General features: G+C 59.0%; 2 protein-coding genes across 10 annotated transcripts in view; one reads left to right on the top strand and one right to left on the bottom strand.

The window, feature by feature from the left end:
• The first annotated feature begins 11093 nt into the window (after positions 1–11093).
• Positions 11094–20750, top strand: NAT8L (N-acetyltransferase 8 like). Its single transcript, XM_045392041.3, has 3 exons — positions 11094–11661; positions 12718–12882; positions 15466–20750. Exons 1-3 carry the CDS (start codon positions 11286–11288, stop codon positions 15831–15833), a joined length of 909 nt encoding a protein of 302 aa, XP_045247976.1. The 5' UTR covers positions 11094–11285; the 3' UTR covers positions 15834–20750.
• Positions 20751–23608: 2858 nt separating this feature from the next.
• POLN (DNA polymerase nu) overlaps positions 23609–27537 on the bottom strand; it is a 157559-nt gene continuing 153630 nt past the window's right edge. For 4 of the 9 annotated variants that reach the window (XM_065544683.2, XM_074039241.1, XM_074039239.1 and 1 more), the window contains 3 exons: positions 27186–27253; positions 24624–24685; positions 23609–23949 (listed from right to left, as the gene is read on the bottom strand). In XM_065544683.2, coding sequence (XP_065400755.1) covers positions 23764–23949; positions 24624–24685; positions 27186–27253 — 316 coding nt within the window. In that variant the 3' untranslated portion in view covers positions 23609–23763. Of the gene's footprint in view, positions 23950–24108; positions 24686–27185; positions 27254–27537 lie in introns of those variants that run through there. The other 5 variants (XM_074039237.1, XM_074039238.1, XM_074039234.1 and 2 more) reach the window with 4 other exon arrangements.

A 27537-nucleotide genomic window follows, 5' to 3' on the forward strand; every position in this document is an offset into this window, starting at 1 on the left:
TTTTAAACCTGCTTTTAACAGAAAGGGGGCTTCAGTCTCTGTCTCTGGACAGGGGACTCAGATAAAGAGAGAACTCTGCCTTCTCTGCCACTGCCTCAGGGCAACAGGTTTAGGGCATGGTATGGGCAGTCTGGCACTGGTGGTTTCACATCTTTGGGTCTAAAGTTACACAGCAAGCTTTAAAATTGCAACTGTTGGGCTGGGCGCGGTGGCTCATACCTGTAATCCCAGCACTTTGAGAGGCCAAGGTGGATGAATCATCTGAGGTCAGGAGTTCAAGACCAGGCTAGCCAATATGGCAAAACCCCATCTCTACCCAAAATAAAAAAATTAGCTAGGCACAGTGGCACACACCTGTAATTCCAGCTACTCGGGAGGCTGAGACACGAGAATCACTTCAACTCAGGAGGCAGAGGTTGCAGTGAGCCAAGATGGCGCCGCTGCACTCTAGCCCGGGCAACAGAGCGAGACTCCATCTCAAAAATAAAAATAATAATAATAACAACTTCAACTGCTCCCCGTTGCCTGTAGTTCGGACTTGTCTTTTCATTTGGGGCCAGTTCCTATCCGTCCTACACGGCAATGTGCATAAGCGTGAGTTTCCTCGCCCCGAAGAGAAGAGTCAGGTGCTCTGTGTGACCCATGCAGGTGCTCTGGGCAACTAGAGACTTCGCAGATGTCAGAACTGTTGTCCTGGGTGTGCGGTGGCCTCATAGGACACCCCTCACAGGAGAACATTTCTGGAACTCTCACTTATCTGGAAAGGTATAAATAAGGGACTGGTCACCCCATTACCTTGAGTACCCGACTCTCAGTTGACACCCTGAGGAGTGGCTCATTAGCAGCACGCTTCACCCGAAAACACATTCTCGGCCTTGGTCACTTTTGAAAAGTTCCTAAATTATGGGAAACCAAGCTTCAAAATCTGAGCATTCTTTTTCTATTTTTCTTTCTTAAAAAAATTTTTTTTGAGATAAGGTCTGGCTGTATTGCCCAGGCGGGAGTGCAGTGGCACGATCTCAGCTCACCGCAACTTCCCCTTCCAGGGTCAAGCCATCCTCTCACCCGAGTAGCTGGGGCTACAGGCATGCACCACCACACCTGGCTAATTTTTGTACTTTTTGTAGAGATGGGGTTTCGCCATGTTGCCCCGACTCATCTTGAATTTGTGAGCTCAAGCAATCTGCCCACTTCGACCTCCCAAAAGGCTGGAATTACAGGCGCAAGCCACAGTGCCTGACCAAAAGCTGAGCACTGTTTTAAGGGACAACTGCCTTGAGAAACAGCAGCTGGTTTTATGTACATCACCTGTGAGGCATCCTTTTGTAAATATCTAGGGAAATGGACCCACATAGCCTGGGACGGTCGTCAGCAGTAATGGCTGAAATGGGGGTCCTTTTAATTGCTAAAATAATTCATTTGTGTGCACAGTTGGAAAAGCTGATTTTAGAAACAGACTGATGGAAGACCTACTTTCTGTTTATCCTGACTGAAATCTGATAATAAGAGGGTGGAAGGGATTTTTTTTTTTTTTTTAATAGCTCTATGGTCAGAAGTCAGCCTAATTAAAAGCTAATATTCATCCACGTGGGCAACATAGCAAGATCCTGTCTCTACAAAAAAAATTTTTTTTTTTTTTTTTTGAGACGGAGTCTGGAGTGCAGTGGCCGGATCTCAGCTCACTGCAAGCTCCGCCTCCCCCGGGTTCACACCATTCTCCTGCTTCAGCCTCCCTACAGGCGCCCGCCACCACACCCAGCTTTTTGTATTTTTTTTAGTAGAGACGGGATTTCACCATGTTAGCCAGGATAGTCTCAATCTCCTGACCTCATGATTCGCCCACCTCGGCCTCCCAAAGTGCTGGGATTACAGGCATGAGCCACTGTGCCTGGCCCAAAAAAACTTTTTAAAAATTAGCCAGGCATGGTAGCACATGCCTGTGGTCTCAGCTACTCCAGGGGCTGAGGCAGGAGGATCACTTGAGCCCAGGAGTTTGAGGCTGTGGTGAGTTATGTTCGTGCCACTGCACTCCAGCCATCTCACTCCATCCACTCACTCCACCAACAGAGTGAGATCCCATCTCTTAAAAAAATAAAATTTGAGTTACGCACATGCGCGCGCGCGCACACACACACACACACACACACACATTTTTAAAGGCCTTTCTATATTTTTGTCTTGTTTTGTTTTGTTTTTGGTAGACACCGAATCTTGCTATGTTCCCCGAGCTGGTCTCAAATTCTTTGGCTCAAGTGATCTTCCTGTCTAAGCTTCCCTGAGTGCTGACTCTTCTGTTTTGGATCCTGTTGCTGGGATTTTTTCAGTCGACTGAAACCCCTTTCAAAATAAGTTTGGTCCCTTTGTTTGCTTTTCTTGTTGGCATGATTTTGCTGCAAACAATGTAAAACGTCCTTGACCTTTTAGAAAGCCTCAAATCTTGAGAACTGGTTCCTCTGTGACGCCTTCCATTTGCCGCCGCTTGTGCTCCTCCTGCCTTTTACCATCTTCAGCACCACACAGGAGACTTCCAGCAACCTGAGACCTCTTGAGGAACACAGAAAAGGCCACGCACACCCCGTTTTGGGGGGGCTTCTGCCTTTCTCACGGAGTCTCAAGAGTCCGGGGCAGGCCCCTCTCAGGCCCAAAGCTCTGCAGTCTTTTGCATTGCATTGCCTGATCTCTTTGGCTTTGCGGGTTCCAGGGATTACTTTGTACTATGAGAGAGAACCTGACCTTCGTGTGTGCCATGGCTGACAAGGCACTGGCGAAAGCTACAGTTTGGGCAGCAGCTGGCAGCGGCTGCAGTGAACCGTTATCGTTGCAGGGGCTACTTGTTTCTCTGTGCAGTTTGGGTCCCTGGAGGCTATGGGAAGACTTGCCACCAAGGGATAAGACTCCTAGGGGTGGTGGGCTGACCACAGGGCAGGCTGATTGGTGTGGGGTCACCCACCAACCTTGGGAGAATGTCTTGGTAGCATGGTGTGCTGCGGAAACACTGCGTGGCCCGGTCCCACGGGGTTTCTTCTCTTGGGGGACCTGGGATTTGGTGTAAAGATGGGATCCTGGATTCTTAAAGATCTGGATGCTCTGCCTTCCCGCTGTGCCTGCTCTTCACATACTTAAACATCAGGCCCGGAATACTGCAGATGCTTTCTGCACCCTGTTCACTACAGGGCTCTACCAGAACGCAACTTTCTGACATTTAGCTGGCTATTTTGAGACTCTTTGTAAAAGAAATGGACATCTATAAAGGAAATCTCCATTTCTAAGGACATCTCTTTCTCTAAACCACTAGAAACTTTGAGGATGAGGAAGATATTGACTTAACATTTATATTTACATAACAAGTCTTACTTTTGCTTAAGATACTTTTCCTGGCATTTTTAAATTGTTAATTAAATTAAATTAATTTATTTATTTTGAGAGAGACGGGGCTTCACTCTGTCAAGCAGGCTGGAGTGCAGTGGCACGATCATAGCTCACTGCAGCTTTGAACATGCGGGCTCAAGGGATCCTCCCACCTCAGCCGGGATCCCGAGTAGCTACATGCATATGCCACCACAACTGGCTACTTAAAAAAATTTTTTTTCTAGAGATGGGGTTTCACAATGTTGCCCAGGCTGGTCTTGAACTCCTGGCCTCAAGCAATTCAGTCTTATCTTGACCTAATTATCTGTGCTCCTTTTGGTCTCAAGAAATAACAGTGTTTAGCTCTAAGTTCTGTGCCTTTGAGATATAAATTTTCTACCTTGTTTCACCTAAGAATCATGTCTTTGGAAGTACAAGTTGAGGGTTTCTGAGCTAACAATTGTTAAGAGCAATGGAACAGGTAATCAAGAGACTGATAGTCTAAAGGTGGGCGAGAAACAATTTGAAAACTGGCAGATGAAGAATCTTATACCCCTACAGGATCTGCTGCTGTCTGTGTGTCTTTATGTCTCTACGTTTATGTGTCATACGCATGTGATATTTCACTACCGACAGGTATGAAAGTGCTCTAGTTAATTAACCAATTCACCAATTAGTTACTTGGTTTAAAGAAAAAGGTGTTAAAATATTTTATCAGAAAAATAGAAACCAACTCAACTACCTTTGAGTTCACATGACTTGAGGAAATCTCTGGTAGGTAAGACTAGTTTGATATTGTTAGATGAAAACAACGGTGTCTTCTGATTGGTGACATGCCTGTGTTTGAAACTTTGGGGTTCTCACTTATATGGTCACTGCCTCACATTTTCAGGCTGTAAAAATTATTGACAAGGAAATAACCTGAGATGATGGCTAGCTTTGTTTAATGGACAAATCAAGCATAATTGTTAAGAATGAGTAAAGTTGGCCGGGTGCGGTGGCTCACGCCTGTAATCCCAGCACTTTGGGAGGCCGAGGCGGGTGGATCACCTGAGGTAGGGAGTTCAAGACTAGCCTGACCAACATGGAGAAACCCTGTCTCTACTAAAAATACAAAATTAGCTGGGCGTGGTGGTGCATGCCTGTAATCCCAGCTACTCAGGAGGCTGAGGCAGGAGAATTGCTTGAACCCAGAAGGCAGACGTTGTGGTAAGCTGAGATTGCAGCATTGCACTCCAGCCTGGGCAACAAAAGTGAAGCTCCGTCTCAAAACAAAACAAAACAAAACAAAACAAAAAACAATAAGAAGAATGAGTAAAGTGAATGTAAATGGGATAAAAATTTATAAATGAACTTTTCATAGTTACAAAAGTATTTTTACTTTTTCGTTTGTTTTTGAGATGGAGTCTTGCTCTGTCGCCCAGGCTGGAGTGCAGTGGCAAGATCTCGGCTCACTGCAAGCTCTGCCTCCCAGTTTCACGCCATTCTCCTGCCTCAGCCTCCCAAGTAGCTGGGACTACAGGAGTCCACCACCGCACCTAGCTAACTTTTTGTATTTTTAGTAGAGTTGGCCATGTTAGCCAGGATGGTCTCGATCTCCTGACCTCGTGATCCGCCCTCCTCAGCCTCCCAAAGTGCTGGGATTACAGGCATGAGCCACTGCGTCGGGCAGTATTTTTACTTTTTAAAAAATAGGATCGGCCGGGCGCGGTGGCTCAAGCCTGTAATCCCAGCACTTTGGGAGGCCGAGATGGGCGGATCACGAGGTCAGGAGATCGAGACCATCCTGGCTAACATGGTGAAACCCTGTCTCTACTAAAATATACAAAAAACTAGCCGGGCGAGGTGGCGGGCGCCTGTAGTCCCAGCTACTCGGGAGGCTGAGGCAGGAGAATGGCGTGAACCCGGGAGGCGGAGCTTGCAGTGAGCCGAGATCCGGCCACTGCACTTCAGCCTGGGCGGCAGAGCAAGACTCCGTCTCAAAAAAAAAAAAAAAAAAAAAAAAATAGGATCTTGTGCTGTTGTCTAGACTGGAATGCAGTGGCGCAATCATAGCTCACTGCAGCCTTGAACTCCTGGGCTCAAGTGATCCTCCTGCCTCAGCCTTCTAAGTTGCCAGATTTGCAAGTTCCACTGTACCTTGCTGAAAAATCTTTTTCAGTAACTTAGTATTAAAATCATGTTATGTCAAATTAATAGGTAATAATTGTATTAGTCTGTTTTCACACTGCTGTAAAGAACTACCTGAGACTGGGAAAATTATGAAGAAAAGAGGTTTAATGGACTCACAGTTCTGCAGGCTGTACAGGAAGCATGACTGGGAAGCCTCAGGAAACTTATACTCATGGCAGAAGATGAAGGGGAAGCAAGGCACATCTTCCCATGGCACAGCAGGGGAGAGAAAGAGAGAATGAAGGGGGAAGCACCACACACTTTTAAACCAGCAGATCTCATGAGAACTCACTCACTATTGTGAGAATACCAACGGAGAAATTCACCCCCCTGATCCAGTTACCTCCCGCCAGGCCCCTCCCCTGACACATGGGGATCACAATTCAACATGAGATTTGGGTGGGGACACAGAGCCAAACCATATCAATCACAACATGTCTGAAGTTACTTTTTATTTTTATTTTTTGAGACGGAGTCTCGCTGTGTCGCCATGCTGGAGTGCAGTGGCATGATCTCGGCTCACTGCAACCTCCGCCTCCCGGATTCAACTGATTCTCCTGCCTCAACCTCCCAGGTAGCTGGTACTACAGGCACACGCCACCATGCCCAGCTAATTTTTGTATTTTTAGTAGAGACAAGCTTTCACCATGTTGGTCATGATGGTCTCGATCTCTTGACCTCATGATCTGCCTGCCTTGGCCTCCCACAGTGCTGAAATTACAGGCATGAGCCACGGCGCCTGGCCACAACATGTCTGAGGTTACTTTTAAGTGAGTTAAAATACTGAAATAATCATTAAACACAATTTTAAATTGATATACTTTGGCATTATATTTTTATATGGTATAGAAAAGTTAAAAATATTTAGATCTGTTAATAAGCAAAAAATTGAGGAAACATCTTCCTAAACAATTATTAAACGGGCTGGGCACAGTGGCTCATGCCTGTAGTCCCAGCACTTTGAGAGGCTGAGGTGGGCAGATCACGAGGTCAGGAGATCAAGACCATCCTGGCTAACACGGTGAAACCCGTCTCTACTAAAAATACAAAAAAACTAGCCGGGTGTGGTGGTGGGCGCCTGTAGTCCCAGCTACTCAGGAGGCTGAGGCAGGAGAATGGCGTGAATCCGGGAGGTGGAGCTTGCAGTGAGCCAAGATTGCACCACTGCACTCCAGCCTGGGCGACAGAGCGAGACTCTGTCTAAAAAAACAAAAAACGAAAAACAAATTATGAAATGGTTTTCTTCTAAAAATACTGATAAGAAACAGTTCAAAATTACTTCCTAGGTTTTTTACTAAAATTAAGGCTCCTGACTTAGAATTGTAGTTAATGCACTTTGAGAGACCAAGGCAGACAAATCACTTGAATCCAGGAGTTAGAGACCAGCCTGCACAACGTGGTGAAACCCTGTCTATACACAACATACAAAAATTAGCCAGGCATGGTGGTGTGGGTCTGTAGTCCCATCTACTTGGAAGGCTGAGGCAGGAGGATTGCCTGAGCTCAGGGGGCGGAGGCTGCAGTCAGACGAGATCGCAACACTGCATACAGCCGAGATCTTGTTGCCTGAGCAACAAGAGGGAGACCCTGTCTCAAAACAAACAAACAAAACTGTAGTTAATGTATGTAATTAAAACTACTAGATGTAAAAGAAACAATTCTGAATACAGAGCATGTAAGAAAAATAGGTTATGTTTTTGGTAAAGATTATAAAGAAGGCATGAGTGTGGTTTTTGCTGGGCGCGGTGGCTCACGCCTGTAATCTCAGCACTTTGGGAGGCTCAGGCGGGTGGATCACGAGGTCAGGAGATCGAGACCATCCTGGCTAACACGGTGAAACCCTGTCTCTACTAGAAATACAAAAAATTAGCCAGGCGTGGTGGTGGGTGCCTGTAGTCCCAGCTATTCAGGAGGCTGAGGCAGGAGAATGGCGTGAACCCGGGAGGCGGAGCTTGCAGTGAGACGAGATTGTGCCACTGGACTCCAGCCTGGGCGACAGAGCGAGACTCTGTCTCAGAAAAAAAAAAAAAAAAAAAAAAGAAAGAAAATGTGGTTTTTGTTATGGGAAGAGTAAATTTGTCTAGAGGTTTTTAAAGGTTAAGCTGAAGGGATAAAAAAGAATGATAGATAAAAGTGAATGGATATAGAAAGCTGTGGAAAGAAAGAGAATGGGGAAAATTGTGACAGGTTATAAAAGATTTACTGGGCCGGGTGTGGTGGCTCACGCCTGTAATCCCAGCACTTTGGGAGGCCAAGGCGGGTGGATCACCTGAGGTCGGGAGTTTGAGACCAGCCTGACCCAACATGGAGAAACCCCATCTCTACTAAAAATACAAAATTAGCTGGGCGTGGTAGCACATGCCTGTAATCCCAGCTACTCGGGAGGGAGGCAGGAGAATTACTTGAACCCAGGAGGTGGAGGGTGTGGTGAGCAGAGGTTGCGCCATTGCACTCTAGCTGCCTGGGCAACAAGAGCGAAACTTCATCTCAAAAAAAAAAAAAAAAAAAAAGATTTATTGGCCGGGCATGATACCTCATGCCTGTAATCCCAGCGGTTTTGGAGGCCAATGTGGGAGGGTCACTTGAGCCCAGGAGTTCCAGACCAGCCTGGACAACATGGAGAAACCTTGTCTCTCTCTGAAAAAAAAGAGAGAGAGAGAGAAAAGAAAAAAAGATTGATTGCCATCTTACCTTGCAGAGTGCAAGCTGGTTGGGATTGGAGGGATTGGCATTCCCACCGTGTTCGCAGCCTTCCTCTGTCTTCCAGACTGTGGAACGCACAGGTGGGATAATAGAAAACCCATCTGCAAAGCTAAAACCAACTTCTAACTCTCCCTGGCCTAACATGTTTCCACTGTGGTGCTTAACTTGGGTTCTACCCTGTTTGGAAAACTTCAGCTTTCTCGCTTTGAAATAATACCAGGAAGGCCCTGTGCCTGCATGAAGGAGCCTCCAAACCAGCTCCCCTTAAAGGCGATATTTTTCATTATTGCCAAGACCCTATAGAGCTTCTCATTGCACATTCTAAATTAATTAAGGATTCTGTTAACAGCAAGTTCTCAGGAGATGAAGATATGAAAGATCAAGGTCTCCAACCTGGAGATTTTATGAGAAAAGCATCAAATATGCTTCCTCCTGGGACCACACCAGGCAGCCTCACCAGAGATGACGTTTTCATCACTGGAGAACTTCAACATCTTGTTCTTCAGGCCAGGACCAGAAGGAGACAAAATAGGTATCTGTTTACCTTCAGAAATAGAAGCACTCTTCAGTTCTAGATTTCAAATTGTTAACAGTTGCCCTTATTTGTGTCATATTTTTCTTTTCTTTTCTTTTTTTTTTTTTTTTGAGGCAGAGTCTTGCTCTGTTGCCAGGCTGGAGTACAGTGGCATGATCTCAGCTCACTGCAACCTCCACCTCCCAGGTTCAAGCGATTCTCCTGCTTCAGCCTCCCAAGTAGCTGGGATTACAGGCGCCTGCCACTAAGCCCGGCTAATTTTTGTATTTTTAGTAGAAGCGCAGTTTCACCACGTTGCCCAGGCTGGTCTCAAACTCCTGACCTCACGTAATCTGCCCGCCTTGGCCTCCCAAAGTGCTGGGATTACAGGCATGAGCCACCACGCCTGGCCCATATTTTTCATTCTTAAATTGATTAGGCTTTGTGTTTCTGGATGTCCAAAGTCAACCAAAACACCCCGAGGATGCTAGCTAGATGCTCAGAAGGCATCCAGCATGCGTGGCTCTTTTGTAGCAGATGGCCTGACAGACCCTGTGCCAATCAACCTTGGCCTTGAGGCCTCAAGAAGTACTTAAGCGCCCACTAAACGTCTCCTCTTTCCCCCCATGCGGGGTGAGATGGCCCGGGAATGAGCCTTCCCAGCAGAAAAACTTACATCTAGAATGTCAGTCATCACTGCTTTGAGAAGAGAAAGATTTTGATCAAACACAAGAAATGAGAAAAGAAAAATAGCCTAGAGCATCCTGAGCTATGTGGGGTACCCAAAGATTATCTGGTCCAGAGACACCTGAGCACAGGGCCTCAGTCCCGCCTCCCCACCCACGCCTGGGGCAACTGCTGGAAGGCATTTTGTTCTTTTCTTTCCTATATTGTCCGCCTGGCCGCCTCAGCGTCATCTTCATGTTCCTGGAATTTGTGACACAAATAATAATGCACACCAATCAATAGCTTATGTTATTTGAGTGCAAATTCTTGGTGAACTTAGGAGCTGCGTCTTCGTTTTTCCTTTAAAAACGCACTTGTAAACTGCTGCGAATGAGAGCGCGTGCATTCAGACCAACTTGAGTCTGTGCTTCCACGCTGCAGTCCTCAAACTTGGCCCCAACAAAGTCTATTTCTATTCGTTTTGCCTGTTTTCTCCTTTAGGTTGAAAAGCTGACAGCGGGCCCCAGACGCTGAGGGGGCGCCTTCCCAGCTTGACTTCCCGCCCCTCCCCACCCCCGCCCCGTCCCCTGCCCCTCTTCAGGGCCTGTTTACTGGCAGTCGGGGCTGTGGACCAGTTCAGCCATCCCTCCCCACCCCACCAGGGCGCTGCGGCCTTACTCCTACGTCCACGAGCAGGCTCAGCCCCTCCTGGCAGCCGGGTGACCTCAGCTACCCCTCTGGCCCCAACTCCACCGCACAACGCAGACTGCGGGACCCCAGGCCTGGACCCCTGGCCCCGTCCCGCCCGCGCAGGTCGGGGGAGCTCCGCTCGGGCAGCTCTCGGGGTGGTGCTGGGAGGCCGCGCAGAACTGCAGGTGGCTAGGTTCGCGAAGCGCCGAGAATGGGGTCTGTGGCCTCCTGCCCGCACCTGAGTTCCTCCGCCCCAGCCTGCGGCGTCTGCAGGTCCCGCTCCGCGCCGAGCCCCCGCTGCACCTGCACCGAGGCCACGGGGCGCATGCGCGGCCGCGGGGAGCGGGGGCCGGGGCGGGAGGGGTCCTGCGGGCCCCGCATCCCCATGCCCACTGCGGGGCTCGGACAGGGGGACGCCACGCCAGGCCGCAGACCCCGCCCTTCCACGTCCCCACTCCGGCGGCCCGTGCGACTCCGGACGACGCTTCCCGGGGGCTGCGGGCCGGGGCAGCCGCGGCGCCCCCTCCCCAGGTCCACCGCGGGCGCCGCTTTCAGACAAAGGCAGGAGACGGAGCGGGAGACGCTGCCGTGACTGCTCCGGGCGGCCGCGGAGGAGGAGAAGGACGTGGCGCCACCGACGCCGGCGGCCGGGCCCGGGGTCTGGGCGCTCCCAGGCGCGCGGCGTGGGAGCGGGGGGCGGGGCGGGCGGCGCCCATCACGCGTTCCGCGGCCGGGTCCCGAGCCCCGTCGGGCGCCCAAGGGGCCAGGAGTCCCCGCCCGCGCCGCCACCCCCGCCCGCGCCCGGCCCCTCGCGCTGCCCCGCCGCCCCGTCGCGCCCAGCGAGCCACGGCGGGGCGGGGGCGGTGTCTCCCCCACCCCCGCGATCACATGGTGACCCCCGGCAGCCAATGCAGTGGACGCTAGGACCCTGCGGGCCGCGGGCGCCGCGACTGCACCGGCGCCGCCGCATTATAAATACTTCTCCAAAATGCGGCGCAGCTCCCTGCGCGCGCCCCGGCCGCCCGCCGCCTCCGCCCCGCGCCCCTGAGCCGCCGCCGCCGTCGCCGCCGCTGCTGCCGCCGCCGCCGCCGCCGCCGCCGCCGGTCCGAGGGCGCCGCGCCCTTGCCCTGGGCCCGGCCGTGCCCGCCGCCGCCCGGCCGCGTCCCCGCTGCCGCGCCGCCCGGCCGGGTGCATGCATTGTGGGCCTCCCGACATGGTCTGCGAGACGAAGATCGTGGCCGCCGAGGACCATGAGGCGCTGCCGGGGGCCAAGAAGGACGCGCTACTCGCCGCCGCCGGCGCCATGTGGCCCCCGCTGCCCGCCGCGCCCGGGCCGGCCGCCGCGCCCCCCGCGCCCCCACCTGCCCCGGTGGCTCAGCCTCGCGGCGGGGCGGGGGGCGCGGGGCCGCCGGGGGGGCGCGGCGTGTGCATCCGCGAGTTCCGTGCGACCGAGCAGGAGGCGGCGCGCCGCATCTTCTACGACGGCATCATGGAGCGCATCCCTAACACGGCCTTCCGCGGCCTGCGGCAGCATCCGCGCGCGCAGCTGCTCTACGCCCTGCTGGCGGGTCAGTGCGTCGGGCCCCCGGCTGCCGCAGTCCCTCGGGCCGGCGCGGAGCTCCCTCGCCCCGGCGTCCACGCGGACCCCGCGCCCGGCGCCCGGGGACCAGCCTGGGAAGCCCCCGCTTTCTGCCGCGCCGGCCCCGGGCAGGGCTGGCCAGGGGCGTGGGGATGAGCGCGGGGCCCAGAGCGGGCTAGAGCCGGGGAGGGTCCGGGGTCCACACCTGCGTCCCTGCCGCGCAGCTCCCCACCCCCCACCGCCTCCCCTGTCCCTTCCCGGGCATCCTGGGTGGGGGCGGGTGCCAGGGCAGGTAGCGCCCGCCGCGGCTGGGCCCCGGCGAGTGCCTAAATATAATCTGCGGGCGGGGGAGGCCGCCTCCCGCTCGGTGCTAATTTATGAGAGGAAGACAGCCGGCGCCGCGGGGGGTGCGCGCGCCTGGCACAGCCGGGGCGGTCGCAGAGGCCGGCCCCTGCAGGGTCTTTGGGTGCCCTTCCCCTCAGAGCTTCCTGCCGGGGAGAGGGAGTTCGCTCCCATTTTACAGATGAGGAGCTTGAGGCCGGGTGGGGAGAACGCGACTCCCCCAAGGTCATGGCAGCCGAAATGCGGCTGGAAGCCGTGTGGGGCCTCCCTGCCCTGTCCCTGCTCTCAGAGCGCCCGGACGCTAGCCAGGAAGGGCTCTTGCTGGGGCCCTGGGAAGAGGGGGGCCTAGGGCCCGGTGCGGGAACGTGGGACTTCCCTTCCCCCTTCCCCTCCCCCGTGCGGGGCCTGGTCTGCGGGGCAGCTCCCTGGCAGAATCTGCCCACCTTGGCTTCAGCAGGTCAGCGTGGGCAGGGCCCTTCCCAGCCCGGGCACCCCAAGGGTGCCCTGCCGTGTTTGGAGGCTTGTTCCAGGCGCTGGGGGTGGGTGGGGTGGTTGTCTTTACCGCAGGAAGCTTGGAAATAGGGAGAAGTAGAAAGCACCCGAGATGACCCCGGCTCCTCCACCCGGAGCGCGGCCCGGCGCGGCGTCTCCCAGGGCCTGGGGACCCCCCGCCGCGCCGCTGACCCGCACCCTCTGCCCGCAGCGCTGTGCTTCGCCGTGAGCCGCTCGCTGCTGCTGACGTGCCTGGTGCCGGCCGCACTGCTGGGCCTGCGCTACTACTACAGCCGCAAGGTGATCCGTGCCTACCTGGAGTGCGCGCTGCACACGGACATGGCGGACATCGAGCAGTACTACATGAAGCCGCCTGGTGAGTCCCGCTCCTGCCCCTCCCCGCCCTCCGCCCCAGACAGCCCTCGGGTGCACCCACTCCAGCAACCTCAGGGCAGATTTGGGCGAGGGCCAGCGTGGGTGGGCCTGGGCCGGGGCCCCTGTGACCTGAGCCTTCTGGGTGACCGAGGCCTCCAGTGTCAGCGGGGCTGGGGGAGGCAGAGCCGGCTCCTCCCGCTGAGTGACCTGAGCTGGCCCTGCGACGCGGTGGCTCCACCATTCCCTGCTCTGGATGCGTCTCCCTGGTGTCTGCTGCCGTGGGGCAAGGGCCGCTGGGCTCTGTGGGTCTTATCTGGCATGCCTTGGGGTTGCCTGCAGTGCCCGGCCCTGGGGGGAGGGGACTTGTGTGGCAGGGGCTGGGGGCCCTATTGGGGCACAGAGGATGGGGTGGCGGCAGGGGACCTGACCTTGAGCCTTGGCCTTCACTTCTGGCCTGATCTCTGGGCCACTTAGCTGGAGGGTTTTGTCCCAGCCCCTGTGGCCTTCTGTAGCTGGAGGGGCTGGGACTGGGCTCTAGGGGGGCGGGGGGTTGCTCTCCACCCCAGGCTGGCCCCCAGCCGCTGAGCCACACCGGTTCCCCCATGCCAGATGCCCCAGGGGCGAGGACTTTGCTCTCTGGGGTAGGAGGCTCTCTCAGATCCTGGAGGGTCTGTAGGCCAATGAGAGGGACAGAATGGGCCCAAAGGGTTGGGCAGGGTCTGTCAGTATCCCGGTCAGTGTCAGGGGAGGGGCAGCGGCTCCGGCATCGCTGGCTGCCATGCTCTACCCCCGCCCCACAGCCTTGGCGCCTGCTGCTCGAGCTTGACCCTTTCCTAAACCCAAACAGAGCATCTGAGCAACCCCTGAGCCCTGGCCAGCCTCTGCTTGGGAGGGGAAATGGGCCATGAGGAAGCACAGGCCACAGCAACAAAGGGGGCTCTGGTGGGCACATGGGGCATGGCCTTCTCCCTCTGGGCTGTGGCCTCCCTGGTGTGAGGGAGTGGAGGGGTAGCTGGCAGGGCTGCAGGAACACCCCGTGAGGGCAGAGGTGGATAGCTGCTGATGGTCCATGCTGGATACCTTGGAGCTGCTTGGGCACATGGGCAAACCGAGTCCTGGAAGGAGTGAGGTGTGCCCAGGGCCACATGGTGCTGGGGGTTGTTATTCCTGGGATGGGCTTGATCTCTATCTGGTCTTGCATGGGTAGGTAGAGGCAGAACCCCTGGGTGGTGGGCAGGCCAGCTGGTGGGAGGGGTACTGGTCCAGGACTCCCTCCTTGGAGGTAGAGGTGTTGTGTAGGTACGGAGATGGGGGGGTTGGGCGTGGGAGACCCCAGGGGCTCCAGGCCAGGGGGCCGAGAAGGGGCAGCCCTCCTGGGAACCCTGGAGCTGCACAGAGCTTGGAGGGCCGAGCTGCTCGGGCCCGTGGCACTGGCAGCGGTGCCCGGTGGCTCCCCCTGGGCTACTTCTCCTTGAAGGGCCCTCAGTACCCCCTTAACCGCCTGCCAGGCCTCAGTGTCCAGCACTGAAGGAGATGGAGGTCCCCCCCATGGAGCCAGCGGGCTGGTGGCTGCGCAGAGCGGCAATGGGGAGGGATGGGAGGGCTTCCTGGGGCTGGGGGCAGGTGCAGAGCCTCCTTGAGGAGGAGGCCGGAGGGGCCACAGGCAGCCTGTGTGGCTCTCCACTGGCCAACCCCTTGGTCTACAGAGAGGTCTCTGGGTGTCACCTCTGCCTTTGGCTGCTGGAGGCGGCCGGGCTTCCCTTGTAGCCTGTGCCTGCAGGTTCCCTCCCACAACTGCCCCCACCTGCCCCTGCACCTCTCCTCCCCTGCCGGTTCCCCTCCCTGACGACCGCCACCTCCTGGCTTCATGCCTGACTTGAGGCGGGAATTGGGCTGTGCTGTGGATGGGGTGGTGGCCTGGCCACTTGGCTTACTGCCAGGAGAGGCTGGGACCAGAGGGGCCACCCGCCATCCCCCACTTGGATTTATAGGAAAGCTCCTCCTGGGCTGCAGGGAGCCTTCTGGACGCACTTTGCTGACCGCTGCCTCTCGCGGCCTCTGGTGTGGGTGCTGGAGTTTGCCGTGATGGCCTGGGTGAACCTGGGTGGCCAGGAGCCACAGCAGTTTGGCTGCACCATGGCCTGTTCAGGGTGGCCCAGGCCATCGAGGCATTTGGGTCTGGAGTAGCTGGGCAGGGCAGGCGCCTGACTGGGCAAAGCCTACCCCAGCTGTTGGTCTCAGAGGAGGGACTCGGGCCTTTGACCACCAGTCTGAGCAGCGCAGCCTCCAGGCTTGAGTGGGTCCTGGCTGTTGGGCTATTGGGTAACAGGTGTTGGGCTGGCTTTCTCTGCTTAAGGAGCTCTAGAGGGGGGTTCTACCTGCTTGTCCTGAATAGTGGCTGCCCCTCCCTTGGCTCCGGCAGAGCTAGGACCGGGGGGCTGCCGGGACTGGGTGTCCCACTGCCCTGACTTGGTGTCTGGCTGGAGGGGACCCCTACCAGCCCCTGGCCCTGTCTCACCCCAGAGGTGGAGGGGTCTCCCCAGCCTTCCTCACCGGGTGTCCCTGACCACCCTGTCCCCTGCAGGCTCCTGCTTCTGGGTGGCCGTGCTGGATGGCAACGTGGTGGGCATTGTGGCCGCACGGGCCCACGAGGAGGACAACACGGTGGAGCTGCTGCGGATGTCTGTGGACTCGCGTTTCCGTGGCAAGGGCATCGCCAAGGCGCTGGGCCGGAAGGTGCTGGAGTTCGCCGTGGTGCACAACTACTCCGCGGTGGTGCTGGGCACGACGGCCGTCAAGGTGGCCGCCCACAAGCTGTACGAGTCTCTGGGCTTCAGACACATGGGCGCCAGTGACCACTACGTGCTGCCTGGCATGACCCTCTCGCTGGCCGAGCGCCTCTTCTTCCAGGTCCGTTACCACCGCTACCGCCTGCAGCTGCGCGAGGAGTGACCGCCAGCGCTCACCCGCCTGCCACCCCGGCCGCCCTGCCCGCCTGTGCCCGCCTGCCCGCCGCCCGGCGCGGCCTCTGCTTTCAGACGCCCACCTGGCGTTTGGGTTGGGATTTCCCTTTTCAACATCCTGCGGTTGTCTGGCTGGTTCTGGGGGGTGCGGGGCTGTTGCTCTTCCGCGACACTGGTGGGGGTGGGTCATTTGTCGCCATAGCCCCTTGCCCTTCCCCACCTGCCCGGGCGGCTTGCCACCTGAAGAGTGGCATCTTGGACCACCGCAGTTGTCCACGACGCTGCCCTGCCCGCCGCCACTGGGGAAGGCCCAGCCTTGCTCACCAAGCACAGAACCTCGCAACAGAGCCCGGGGCCAGGCTCCAGCCCCGCCTGCGGCCCCAGCGCCACTGCCCGTGGAGGCCCGAGCTGGCCATGGCGCTGCTTTGCTCCGCGCATGCCGAGGGTGTGGCCCGGCCGAGCATGCCGCATGCACACAGCCCCGCCCTGCCGCCCTGCCCGGAGACCCGGGCCGGTGAGCGCCCCTGTCCCTGGCCCCGAGCTGGCCATGGGAGGGCCTGTCCCTGCCCCCACCCCCTGGAGGGCCTGGTCTGCCCTGCGCCGCCCGGCTCTGTCCACGCCTGCTTTGCTCTGATGCCCTCCTTTCCTCTGGCTCCGGCCCTTCCCCTGCCTGGGCTGGGCTGGCTGGTGTCATCACCGGGGTGGCTCCCATGGCGTCCGTGGCACTGCCGGGGTGGGGGTCCATGGGATCCCTCTCCCCAGTGCCCACTGGATCACGGTGGTTTCTCTCAGATTTCCCTGGGGACCTCCTGTCTCTGGCTGATGGTCCACCCTGTGAATCTTACCAGCCCAGGCTGCTGCCAACAGCGCCCAGCCCACAGCTTCTCCCAGCCTGAAACCAACCCATTTTCTAATAAGTTATTTAGACAGAATAGCACTCTGCATGACTTTAATTCTTGGGACAAAACGGTAGTTTGTACCGTAAGACACAGTTTCTGGCCCAGTGTGATGGGGGTGGGTGGCCGGGTGGGTGGAGCGTTCTGCTGTTGGAGACCTGGAGGGAAACCCTGACTGGGTGTCATTTCCCACCATGGAGCACGCCTCCCAGCCCTGGCCTGCAGGGTGGGCAGGGTGGGGGGCAAGGGAGTCCGCAGCCTCTGGGAGGAGGGGCAGGGCGCTGCCTTGGGCTGGGTGGGAAGAGGGTTGGCCGCCTCGGCTCCTGCTGGCCATGCTCCTGGTCTCTCCTTCCTGAGGTCCCAGGCGGGGGTTGCCCTGGGTGGGGGGGGTGGCCTGGAAGGGGAGACAGAGGAGGAGGGTGACACAGGTCACACATCCAGCCTAGAGGCAGACCTGGCTTTGGTGGCAGGAGAAGAAACACTTGCCCAGACCCTTTTGTGTAGGGAATTGGGGAGGGGGTGTGGCAGGCAGGTGGGCCACGGAACTGGGTCCCGGGCACCAAGGCCATGTGCAGGGCCACGGACGGATGCTCCTCACGAGGCTTCAGAAGTGAGCGAGGGGACGGAGAAGCCCCGCGTCCGAGGGCCTTTTGTCCCGTTAGCAATTGAGGTGTGCAGAGCACTGTACAGACCCTACTCCCCTGTACATTCTCCCTGGAGGTGCCCGGTCCCTGCTCGGGGATGGGAGTTTTGTAGACTGTATAGAAATCGGCACCCTATTTTCTTGCAGCTAGATTTTGTTAATCTGGAAAATACAGACAGACGTGAAGTGTTTTAGCAAAATGGAAACAAACAGTTGTGCCTTTTTCCTCTTTTGGTTTGGTTTGGGTTTGGCTGGGGGCAGGAGGGGCAGGGCGGGCCAGGTGCAGTCAGGTCTTGGGAGTGTCATGTCGGGGTGCCACCAGCTTCCCTTGGTCCTGTGCCTTTGGAGCCTTGGGCTCCTGGGGTTAAGGGCACTTGGGGCTGGCTGTTGGAGCCCACCAACGCCAGGGCAGGGCCTGGAGGCCCAGGGACTGCCAGTGTCTCGTTGATACTGACCTGAGCTGGGCTCATAGCAGCTCCCCCTCCTGGGGGTTCTGAGAGTTCTGGGCAGTGTGGCCCTCTCCCATTCTGGTGGCACCTGCGCCCCTGAGTGACCTCTTCCCTGGCTGCACTGCCCTGTGGGTGGTGGGACGCTTGGCCTTTCTTTGTTGCTGCCAGGACTTGGGAGAGATGGCAGGAAGGGTGTGCGGGGTGGTTGTGTGCGGAACCCTGCCGCCCCCGAGGTGAGCGGAGGCACTGGCGTGCCTGCCAGGCTGGGGCGGAGCTGCCCGGAGCCCTCTCCAGGCCAATGTGCAGCTCAGTGGGGCCCTTGAAGGCCACTGGGGGGCAGATGTGTCCTCCCCCCGGGCTGGAGGCCAGTTGCCCTGGTGGGTGGCCTGCCCTGGGCCGCCTTGTCCCTCCAGCCCGGGATCTCACTGCTCTGCACATGTGCACTGACGTGAATTTTATATGTTTGTAGAAACTGATGTAACTTCTTCTACCTCTGAAGCGCCCTCCTGGGCCCTGCTGTCATGTGGCTGGTGCGGCTTCCCCGAGTGCTGGCCCCCTGCCCGCTCCCCATGGGTACCCACCACTCAGACTCTGCGTGGCGAGGCCCGGGGAAAGCCAGCCCGGGGCCCGGCACTGCGTAGGGGCCTGGGGCTCCTGGAATTCCTGTGTGTTTGGAAGCCTCTGTAGTGGGGAGGGCGTAACGTGGGAGGGGCTGGCAGTGCCCGGGGCCAGAGCTGGGCGAAGGAGGACATCCTCGCTGGACGAGCAGTGCAGGCCTGACGAGAGGCTCCGGGCAGCTGAGGGCTGAGGCGCCTTGGGATGCCCCGCACTGCCCAGAGCCATGGGTCTTGCTGTACTGGGGGTGGGGTGGCCCGTGTGGCTGCCACCACCCAGGTGTGAGCCGCTGCAGACCTGGCTCCTGAGGGTGGGAGGCCTGCTTGTGCTGAAGCTGCCATTTGGTCTGGCCCCCAGAAGGGCTCCTGAGTGTAGGGAGTTGAGCCCCGCAGCCATGGTGGCGTCTCCCCCTCCTTCCTCCGCCCAATGCCCAGCCTTGCTTCCGGCTGGTGTCATGCCTTGGGGCCAGGCAGCAGCTGAGAAGCTGCCCCCGGAGGGAGGGACCGAGGGCTGAGTTAGTCTGGCCTGAGGGGTGGATGGCTGGCCCTGGGGGAAGGCTGGGTCTGGGAGGCCTTGTGGACAGCAGGCCTGGGGCCACCCCTCTCCTCTGGGTGTCCTTCTCAGAGAAGATGGCAGAAGGTTGCAGGCCCTAGAGGGGACGGGCTGGGGACTCCCTGAGCTTCCTGGCTGTGTGGTAGGTGCTGAGGAAGCTCTCTGGGCCATAAGGACCTGGCTCCCCTCTGAGAGGCCCACCTGCCCCGGGGCACCCAGGACTGTGCCTGTGGCCTGAGGCCGGGAACTTGGTTTCCTGGGCTCTGCTGGTGCCTAGGATTTGTGGGGGCCAAAGGTGATTGCCCCGCCAGGCAGGGGGCTGTGTGGGCCCTCATGGGGCCGCCTTCTTGTCAGTGCCCGAGGGACGGTGGAACAGTTGCCCCTGCGCCGAGGGAGCCCACTGCCGTCCCCTATGAGCTGGCGCTGCAGCTGCGCACCCTGTATTGCCTGCTGACTTGCTTGTGTCTGTTTGGAAGCAGTTTCTGTTTGGCCACAGGCCTGTGTGCCTGGGCTGATGGCCACAGAGCTGACACTTGGGGTTTGAGTTCCAGACTTGGCAGACCCTGGGATCCGCTTACTCCTCGGCGCCATGGCTGCTGTGCTTCCAATGGTGGCATGATGCCTCCTGGGGCCACAGCGGGGTGAAGGAGGGTGAGCCGGACATACCATTGTTGGATGTATTTTTTTTTTTAAAACAGCAATAATTAGCCATTTTAAAGGAGGGGTGTACCTGTGTGTGCATGTGCACGTGTTTGAGCATGTGTGTGTGTGCAAGTGGGTTCTTGATATGTGTAGTGTGAACATGTGTGCATGTGTATAGGTGTGCATGTGTGAGCGTGTGCACATGTATGAGTGCATGTTGTGTATGTGCATAAGCATGTACACGTGTGAGCATGCATGTGTGCATGTCAGTGCACACGTGTGTACAGGTGTACATGTGCATGAGTTCTTGCATACCTGCGTGAGCACGTGTATGATATACGTGTGTGGGTGTGTGTGCATGTGTAAGTGTACATGTGTTTGTGTCGGGTATGCATGAGCATGCACGTGTATGAGTGTCCATGTGTATGCATGAGCACGTATACATGTGTGATGCACATGTTCCTGTGTACTTCTCTGAGGGGGCACATGTGTATGAATGGATGCGTGTGTACATATGCGTATGGTGTATGTGTACTTGTGTATGCGTGGGCGTGTATGCGTGAGTCCTTACGTGTGCTGGTGTATGTGTGGGCATGCACGTGTATGGATGTACATGTGAGGTGTACATGTAGTGTATATGTGTGTTGCATGAGCATGCACGTGTGTGAGTGCCTGTGTGTGTACTTGCATATATGTGGCTGTGCAGGTACCCGGCGGTGGTGAGCTGGCAGTGCCCGGGGAAGCAGGTCCTACCCACCAATTCCCTGCTGGGCCCCCGGCCCTGGGCAGAGCCTCCCTGGCCCCTCTTGCCCCTCAGTGGGGCAGGGCCTCGGTGGACGGCCTGGGCAGCTCCAGGGCAGGTCCAGGGAGGCCAGGCTTGGGGAGCGCAGGGGGTGGGGTTCACCTGCTGCTGTTTGTTCCCGAAACTGTACTGTGAGCCCACGGCGGGGGCAGATTGTTCTGAGGCCCCAGATGTGCCAAAACAGCCCCCAGGGTGGGGGCAAGCGCGTTCTGAGGAGAGGGGCTGCGGGGGCCCGGGGTGGGTGTGCACCCCTCCCCTGGATGGCCCCCAATGCTGCTGTTTTTCAATAAAACCAGAGTTGAAGGCACCTGGCTCCCGTGCTCTCTTGAGGCGCCTCCTGCCCACTGTGTGGCAGGGCTGGCTTTCAGGGATGTGGGCCCCCACCCTTGGTGCCCCAGTTTGGCCCCTGCCGCCTCCCCCTTCTCCCCTGGCCACCCCCTTTCCTCACCTTGGCTCCCCTACACCTGGCCAGGCTGCCCTGCAGCCAGCACTGCCCCCTGGAGGGAGTGTAATCTGGGAGGTGGGGCAGAGAGGCTTGGTGGCCTCATGGGCTGAGGCCCCTCCCCCAGCAGGCACCCAGCCGGGTGGGCTCTGCCCATTCACTCTCAGGCCCGGGATCCCCCTGAGCAGCTCCTGGGCTCTGCCCTCCCCCAGCTCTGTGCTTGGCCCTGGGCACTCTAACTCTTGGCAGAGAGCTTGGCCCCCAGCCCCTGCCCCCACACCATCCTTGCCACCCCAGTGGGACTCCCGGCCAGGCCCACCAGGCCCTGCTGTCCTGTCCTCCTGGGTCTGAGGTTCCCAGTTCTCGTGGTTATGCCCATCCTTGCCCTGGCAGCCCCAGCACCTGCCTGGCCCCTTGGAGGAACAGTGGTGCTGAGGGAGGGTGTGAGGTGAGTGGGCATTAGAGCCCACCAGGATGGGGGTGGACCCCCAGTGTCTGTGAGGGAGGATGCCAGGTCTGGGGTCCAGGCCGAGGGTGCTGCAGCTCAGGGCTGTGGTGGGGAGCAGGGTGTTGGGGGGGGGTCTTGCAGACAGACATGGGGTGGACACAGACCCCTGCCCTGGCAGATCCCTGTCAGGATGCCAGTCTTGTTGGCAGAGGGACTCCTGGAGTCTAGGGGTCCCCCAGCTCCATAGCCCGGTCCCCTGGGCCGCTTTCCTGGTAGGGGTTTCCTTGGCCCGGCTTCTGCCTTCTCCACCTTCCCAACCCGTGCTGCCAGGCCCTCCAGCCAGGACCCTGGAGGAACCCCAAGCTGCGAGTATCTTTCCAAGGGCAGGGGCAGGGCTGCCCCTCAGCCTGGAGGGCTAGGCAGCCTTGGCCTGGGCTCAGGTAACCAACGGCAAAGCCCATCTGGGACATCCCACTGAAACTGCGGCAGGACGGAGGCCTGGGTGCAGTGGGTACATCAAGGCCTGGCGGGGCCTGGTGGGGCTCAGAGTGCTGCCCAGGGAATGGAGGCAGGGGCAGCACCGCGCTGGCAGGAGGGCCCAGCAGTGGTTACAGGCAGCTCCCTGGATCACTGGGACGTCCCACCACACTGGGGACAGGCCCGGTCACCCACGACCCACACACATGGGAGGCGGTGAAAATGTTTTTGATGCCGGGAGAAAACCAGGCTGTCTCGGCCAGAGTGGGTGTCCTCTTCCTGGGGAGAAACCAAATGCTTCCTTGAGACACAGGATGGGCACCTGGCTCCCCCCAGGGGGCAGGAAGCACGAAGAGGGGCGAGGCTGGCGTGGCACAGCAGCAGGACTGTGATCTGGACCCAGCTGTCCCTGCCTCCCCAGCGCCACCCATGGTGTCAGGCAAATGCTGCATAATTGAAGGGAAGAAGGAACGGACTTCCAGCACCCACAGACCACAGCAGCGAGGTCCCGGCCAGTTTATTGTGATGACCCAGGTCACCCAGAAAAGATGACCCATGTTCAGTGGGCACAGGCAGGCCGCGCGGGTGACACAGCCGCCATTTGAAAGAGGGCAGGGTGGTACACGTGGTGGGAGGGGGCCACTGCTTAAACCCACAGTGCCATCTGCACCCCATATACTCACCCCGGCTGGCCTCCTGCAGTGGCACCAGGTATCCCCACGCGCAGCCAGCACCTTGATGGTGAGCCTGAGTGCTGGCCGCTCTGTGGGTGGCACCCACAGAGGTGACAACCCTGAAGGGTGCAGGGGGCCCTGTGCCCCACTTTAAGGGATGCTCTTGGAGCCCAGACCCAGACCTTGGTAAGGAAGTACATGGAAGGGGCTGAGGCACCCGGGGCGGGGGTGGCCTGAAAGCAGGACCCCAGGAGCACATTTCCAGGGGCCACCACAGAGACAGGGAGCCATGGTACAGGGTGAGGATGCAGCTGAAATCCTGGCTGGCGCAGTTTTGAGCCCTGTGACCTTTTGGTGCCTCAGTTTCCCCACGTGCAAAGGGGGGATCGTGTTGGTGCCTCTGTCGCAGCCCGCTGTGAGGTGGAGGCGAGTCACAGGTGTCTTGCTGGGATGGCAAGCGAGGCCACTGTGCATGAGGGAAGGCAGGGGGCACGTGGGATGGGAAGAGTCTGGAGGGGCTGCTTGGAGCACTGGCTGGCTGGCGGGAGCCAGCCTGTTTGCAGCCACTGGTCACCAGCCTGCAGGAGGCTCATGGGAGAGACCTTGTGTCCTGAGAGCATGTGACCCCAGACGCCCACAGGTCCTCGGTGGCCCCCAGGCCGTGTCCATGGCGGAGGCCTGCAGTGGGTGGGCAGGCCTTCTCATAGAGGGGCTCCTCTGGTCCTCCTGACGCATCAGTCAGGAACACAAGCTCCAGGGGCCTCAGTGCCTGCGGGGAGACTGCGTTCTCTCCGTCTCAGTACAGGGCTGCACGCTGGGCTGGCCTGGGAGGACGGTGCACGCCCTGGGCCATGGCTTCCTGAAGCAAAGGGAGCCAGCAGTGGGGGGACACCACAGGGCGTCAGAGCTGGTGGCTTCTTGGACACCTGCCAGGGGTGAGCAGCTGCTGAGCCACGAGGGAGCCCTTCCCCTGGAATCCGTGGGGGAGAGAACCAGGAGTGCCTACCCTCTCTGGAGTGTCTGGCCCAGACCCAGCCTGGGTCACTCCCACTCACGGCCAAGTGGCTGGGGGTTGTGGACGCGACATTTCCCACGCACAGGAAGAATTCACTCAGACAGGATGAGGAGGGCTTTGCACAGGCATTTACTCCAGGGGATGACAGGCCACCCCAGCCCCAAAGGGTTAATGCGTCCTGGGGCACACAGAGCTGGTGACCTTGGGGAAGGCCACACAATGGACTGCTGGAAACCAGTTCTCTCCTCCCACTGTTGCCTGGGGCTACAGACAAAATGAAGGCGAAAAATGCGGGGGCGGGGGGTGGCTGCTGACAGGGGACCCGGGGGTAGCCAGGCTGTTGCTGGGAGACTCAGTGCGACATGGGCCTAGTGGAGGGCCCCAGGCCTCCTGCAGTGGCAGCAGGTGTCCCCATGAGCGGCCGGCACTCAGGCTCACCTTGAGCGGTACCTGCAGATGGCAGCCAGAGGTGAGCCTGAGGCCTGGGCCGGCCATCCCCAGCCACCTCCCAGACCCCACGCATGGGGACAGGGCCTACAGCACACAGGTGCACACATCCAGACACGTGATCAGCCACACGCACACGTGTGCATACACGTGCACACTCACCACACTCGCCCAGTAACAGGCGTTTGCCACATCCACCTCCCAGTCACGACACCTCGATCTTGGCGGAGGTTCCCCCACCTGCCAGGGCCTCTGTGCCAGTGGGTAGGCTGTGGCTGGCAGACAAGGTGCCCTTGGACGGGTGCGTGTGTCCTGGGTGTGCTTGCCCCTCAGGGTCCTGCCCCTGAGAGGATCGGTGGTTCCTAGAGGCCAGGAGAGCCCTCCCCGGGGTCCCTGACCCTGAGTGGACCAAGCCTCCACGGCTCTTGACAGGGAGGGAGGGGTCCAGCCCCGCCTGCTGTCCCTGTTCACTGAAGTGAGCAGAGTCGGGTGGGGCTTCCCAGCTTCAGGGACCGTCCAGCCTCCACTTCTGTGCCTGCTGTGGAGTGGCCATCTCTGGGCCAGGGCCATCTCAGGGCTGGGGCTGCACCCTTTGGCCTGGCTCTTCTGCCCTGGGGGTGCTGGCCTCCCCTCACCCTGGGCTCCGTGAGACTGGGCAGGGTTGGGTGTCCCCTCACCTGAAGCTGCAGCTCCAACGCCTGCACCTGTTCCAAGGACTCCATGGTCCTCCTGACGAGAGCTAGAGTGCGGGAGAGAGAGGAGGCCCTGCTGGTCCCTTGGCCTTGGGGCCTGGGAGCCCAAGACAAGAGAACCTCCAGGCCCAAGTCCTGCCCCGACCCCCGAGCCCCCTTGTTTTTCCTGTATCCACTCGGTCACCCAAACCAGCTGTGGGACCTTAATGCCCACAAGCAGCCCCTGAGTGCCCGGCCCCTGAGGCTGGGTCCAGCTCCCTCGGCCCCGTCTACAGTCCAGGATGCCTCTCGCAGGCCCCTTGGCCCTCGCTGCATCCCCTCCTCCTGGCCTGGCCCGCCACACTGCACTGGCCCTCACCCCTACCCCTCCGGCTCAGCTCACCCCAGCTGGGGGCCGTGGGGTGGGGCAGGCATCATGCCAGCTCTGTTCCAGAGCCTCTGGGGCTGGGAGGAGGGGGGAGGCACAGGGAGCCCCACCAGCCAGAGCCACCAGGCACACAAGAACCCCCAATCCCCACTACTGCCGGGTGAAGTTTGAGGAAACAGTGGCTTTGTACCACGGGCAGACTGGCCCCATTGTGGGGGCTTGGATCACCATGCAGCAGTGGGGCTCAGGGCCCTGAGAAAAGGAAGGCCTGGGCAGGGGGTGGGGGCGGGGGCAGGACCCACAAGCTCAGGCTTTCTCAGGGCTCGCTCTGAATCCTTGAGCCCCTGGATAAACATTCGTTCAGTCCTTTTGTGCTGTGTGACACCGCAATGCAAAGATGGTGGCAGGAGCCCTAAGCTGTGGTAGGCACCACCTCAATTTCCAGCCCTGCTGGCCCCAGAAGAGCCAGGGCCTCCCTGGTGTGTCCTGAGCCAAGGCCAGTGGCCACCTGAGGTCTGTGGCCCTCAGTGTCTTCTGTGCAGGAGCCGGTCACTGTCTGCAGGGAGCTGTCGGCCAGCAGGTGGGCATACGGCCCATGTGCACGGTGGGGAGCCCTGCAGAAGGACCTGGGCCGCCCTGGGGACCTTCTTATGGGGACAAGGCTGGAGAGCCGATGCAGTCCAAGCTGGACCGTTGCTCCTCATGCTGGCTGGGGCTACCCCGAGTGTGCAGAGAACGGGCCCCTCCTCTGTGCCTGGTAGGGTGGTGCTGTTGACTGAGTGCGTGATCCCAAGCAACTGCTGCTCAGAGAGGGGCAGCAAGCGTGGGGCTGAGCTGGCACTCAGTTGGAGTGCTCCCTGTGGGGCCTCGGGAGGGCAGGCAGGGCAGAGATGCTGGGCACTACACGCCGCCTGGGAGACACGACCTGACCCCCAGCCCTTCAGGGATGGTGCAGGCCCTGCAGTCCCTGGCCCTGAGTGCTCTTGAGAGAGCAGTGCACAGGCTGCAGCCTGCCTCAGGAGCTGCCAGGCCAGCTGGAGGAAGCTGCTCCCGGGAACAAGGCCGTTTGGGAATGTTTTCTTTCCTTTTTTAACCTACAGCTGAGCACACGTTATACTTGTTAAATGGTCACGTAAGATGGGTGTGTTTTCAAATGAGTGGCTGGACATAGTTTTCAAGTGGCAGAGCCCTGCTTTAGGCTGGAGTGGGCTGGGTGGGCACCAGGGATGGGAGCCTCACACCCCTAAGGGTAAGACCTGGAGAGGGTGGGGCTAGGAGGGCATGGTGACCACCACTCGACAGTTGGTGCCCGAAGCTTCCAGCCCTGATGCTCCCGTGCCTCTTCTCCCAACGCGTGAAGCTGCCCTGGCCATTTACAGACCTGGCCTGGAGAACTGGGGGCACAGGTCCACGTGGGCACCTGCCCTCACCTCTCCCCTGTGAGGCCAGAATGGGAGCCTCCATGGGACCAGTGGCTGGGTGTTGTGGGGAGGTCCTGGCCCTCCCAAGGGAGACAGAAAGAACCCCTCGGCCTGACCGCTGGGGGTGACTCTGCCTGAGCTCACTCATCTATGGGCTCAGCAGAGGGGGTGGCCTGTGGGACAGGATGGGACCCAGGCCTGAAGTCTGTGCTGAGCCTGCGGGGCCTCCGTGACTCCAACACCCCAACAAGAACACCTGCTGCCCGCTCCGTAGCCTGGCCCCAGTCACCTGGGTGGCCCCAGTGCCCACTCCCCATCTTTCTAGACCCCAAGACACAGAGGCCTCGGGCCGCAGACAAAGCAGCCTTGGGTGTCTGCAGCTGCTCTCCCGAGCTCCCGTCAGCTGGAACACCTGGCGCGCTCGGGGGCGGAGCCCACGTGGGCCTTTCAAGGGCCCCCAAACCCAGGCTGGCCCCTCTGCCTGCCAGGACCAAGGTGACACAGCAACATGAGGTGGCAGCAGCCCGGGGGCTTTCCTGGGCTGGGCCCATGGAGCATGGAGCCTCCTCTTAGCTGTTCATGAAGACCAAGCAACGCTGTGTTGCCCCAGGACTACCTGCACACTCCGGGACGCCCCAGGGCTACCTGCACGCTCCGGGACGCCCCAGGCTACCTGCACGCTCCGGGATGCCCCAGGGCTACCTGCACGCTCCGGGACGCCCCAGGCTACCTGCACACTCCGGGATGCCCCAGGGCTACCTGCACACTCCGGGATCTGCGGATCTTCCACTTCAAACAGCAGCTCATCATGGATCTGGGCCACCAGCCTGGCAGGGAGGGAGGGGGTCACCTTGGGAGGCCAGGACTGTGGGGTGGGGGCTCAGGGTTGCATGCAGAGGCGGGGGCCCATCCTCAAGGTTTCTGAAAGGTGGTTCTGGCACTGGGGCCCAAGAGGATGTGGCTCCGTGAGGCACGGGGAGGACCCAGCCCATGGGCACCACTGCCTCCCCATGGCATGGGGAGGACCCAGCCCATGGGCACCACTAACCCAGCCCATGGGCACCACAGCCCATGGGCACCACTGCCTGAGGTCACCCACTGTCACCAGGAC

This window comes from Macaca fascicularis, chromosome 5 (genome assembly GCF_037993035.2).
Source record: "Macaca fascicularis isolate 582-1 chromosome 5, T2T-MFA8v1.1".
NCBI classification, from domain to species: domain Eukaryota; kingdom Metazoa; phylum Chordata; class Mammalia; order Primates; family Cercopithecidae; genus Macaca; species Macaca fascicularis.

Coding starts and splice junctions, on each gene's coding strand:
- NAT8L (XM_045392041.3), top strand. CDS start 11,286: ATGCATTGTGGGCCTCCCGACATGGTCTGCGAGACGAAGATCGTGGCC. Junction 11,662..12,717: donor GCTCTACGCCCTGCTGGCGG/GTCAGTGCGTCG, acceptor CTCTGCCCGCAG/CGCTGTGCTTCGCCGTGAGC. Junction 12,883..15,465: donor GTACTACATGAAGCCGCCTG/GTGAGTCCCGCT, acceptor TGTCCCCTGCAG/GCTCCTGCTTCTGGGTGGCC.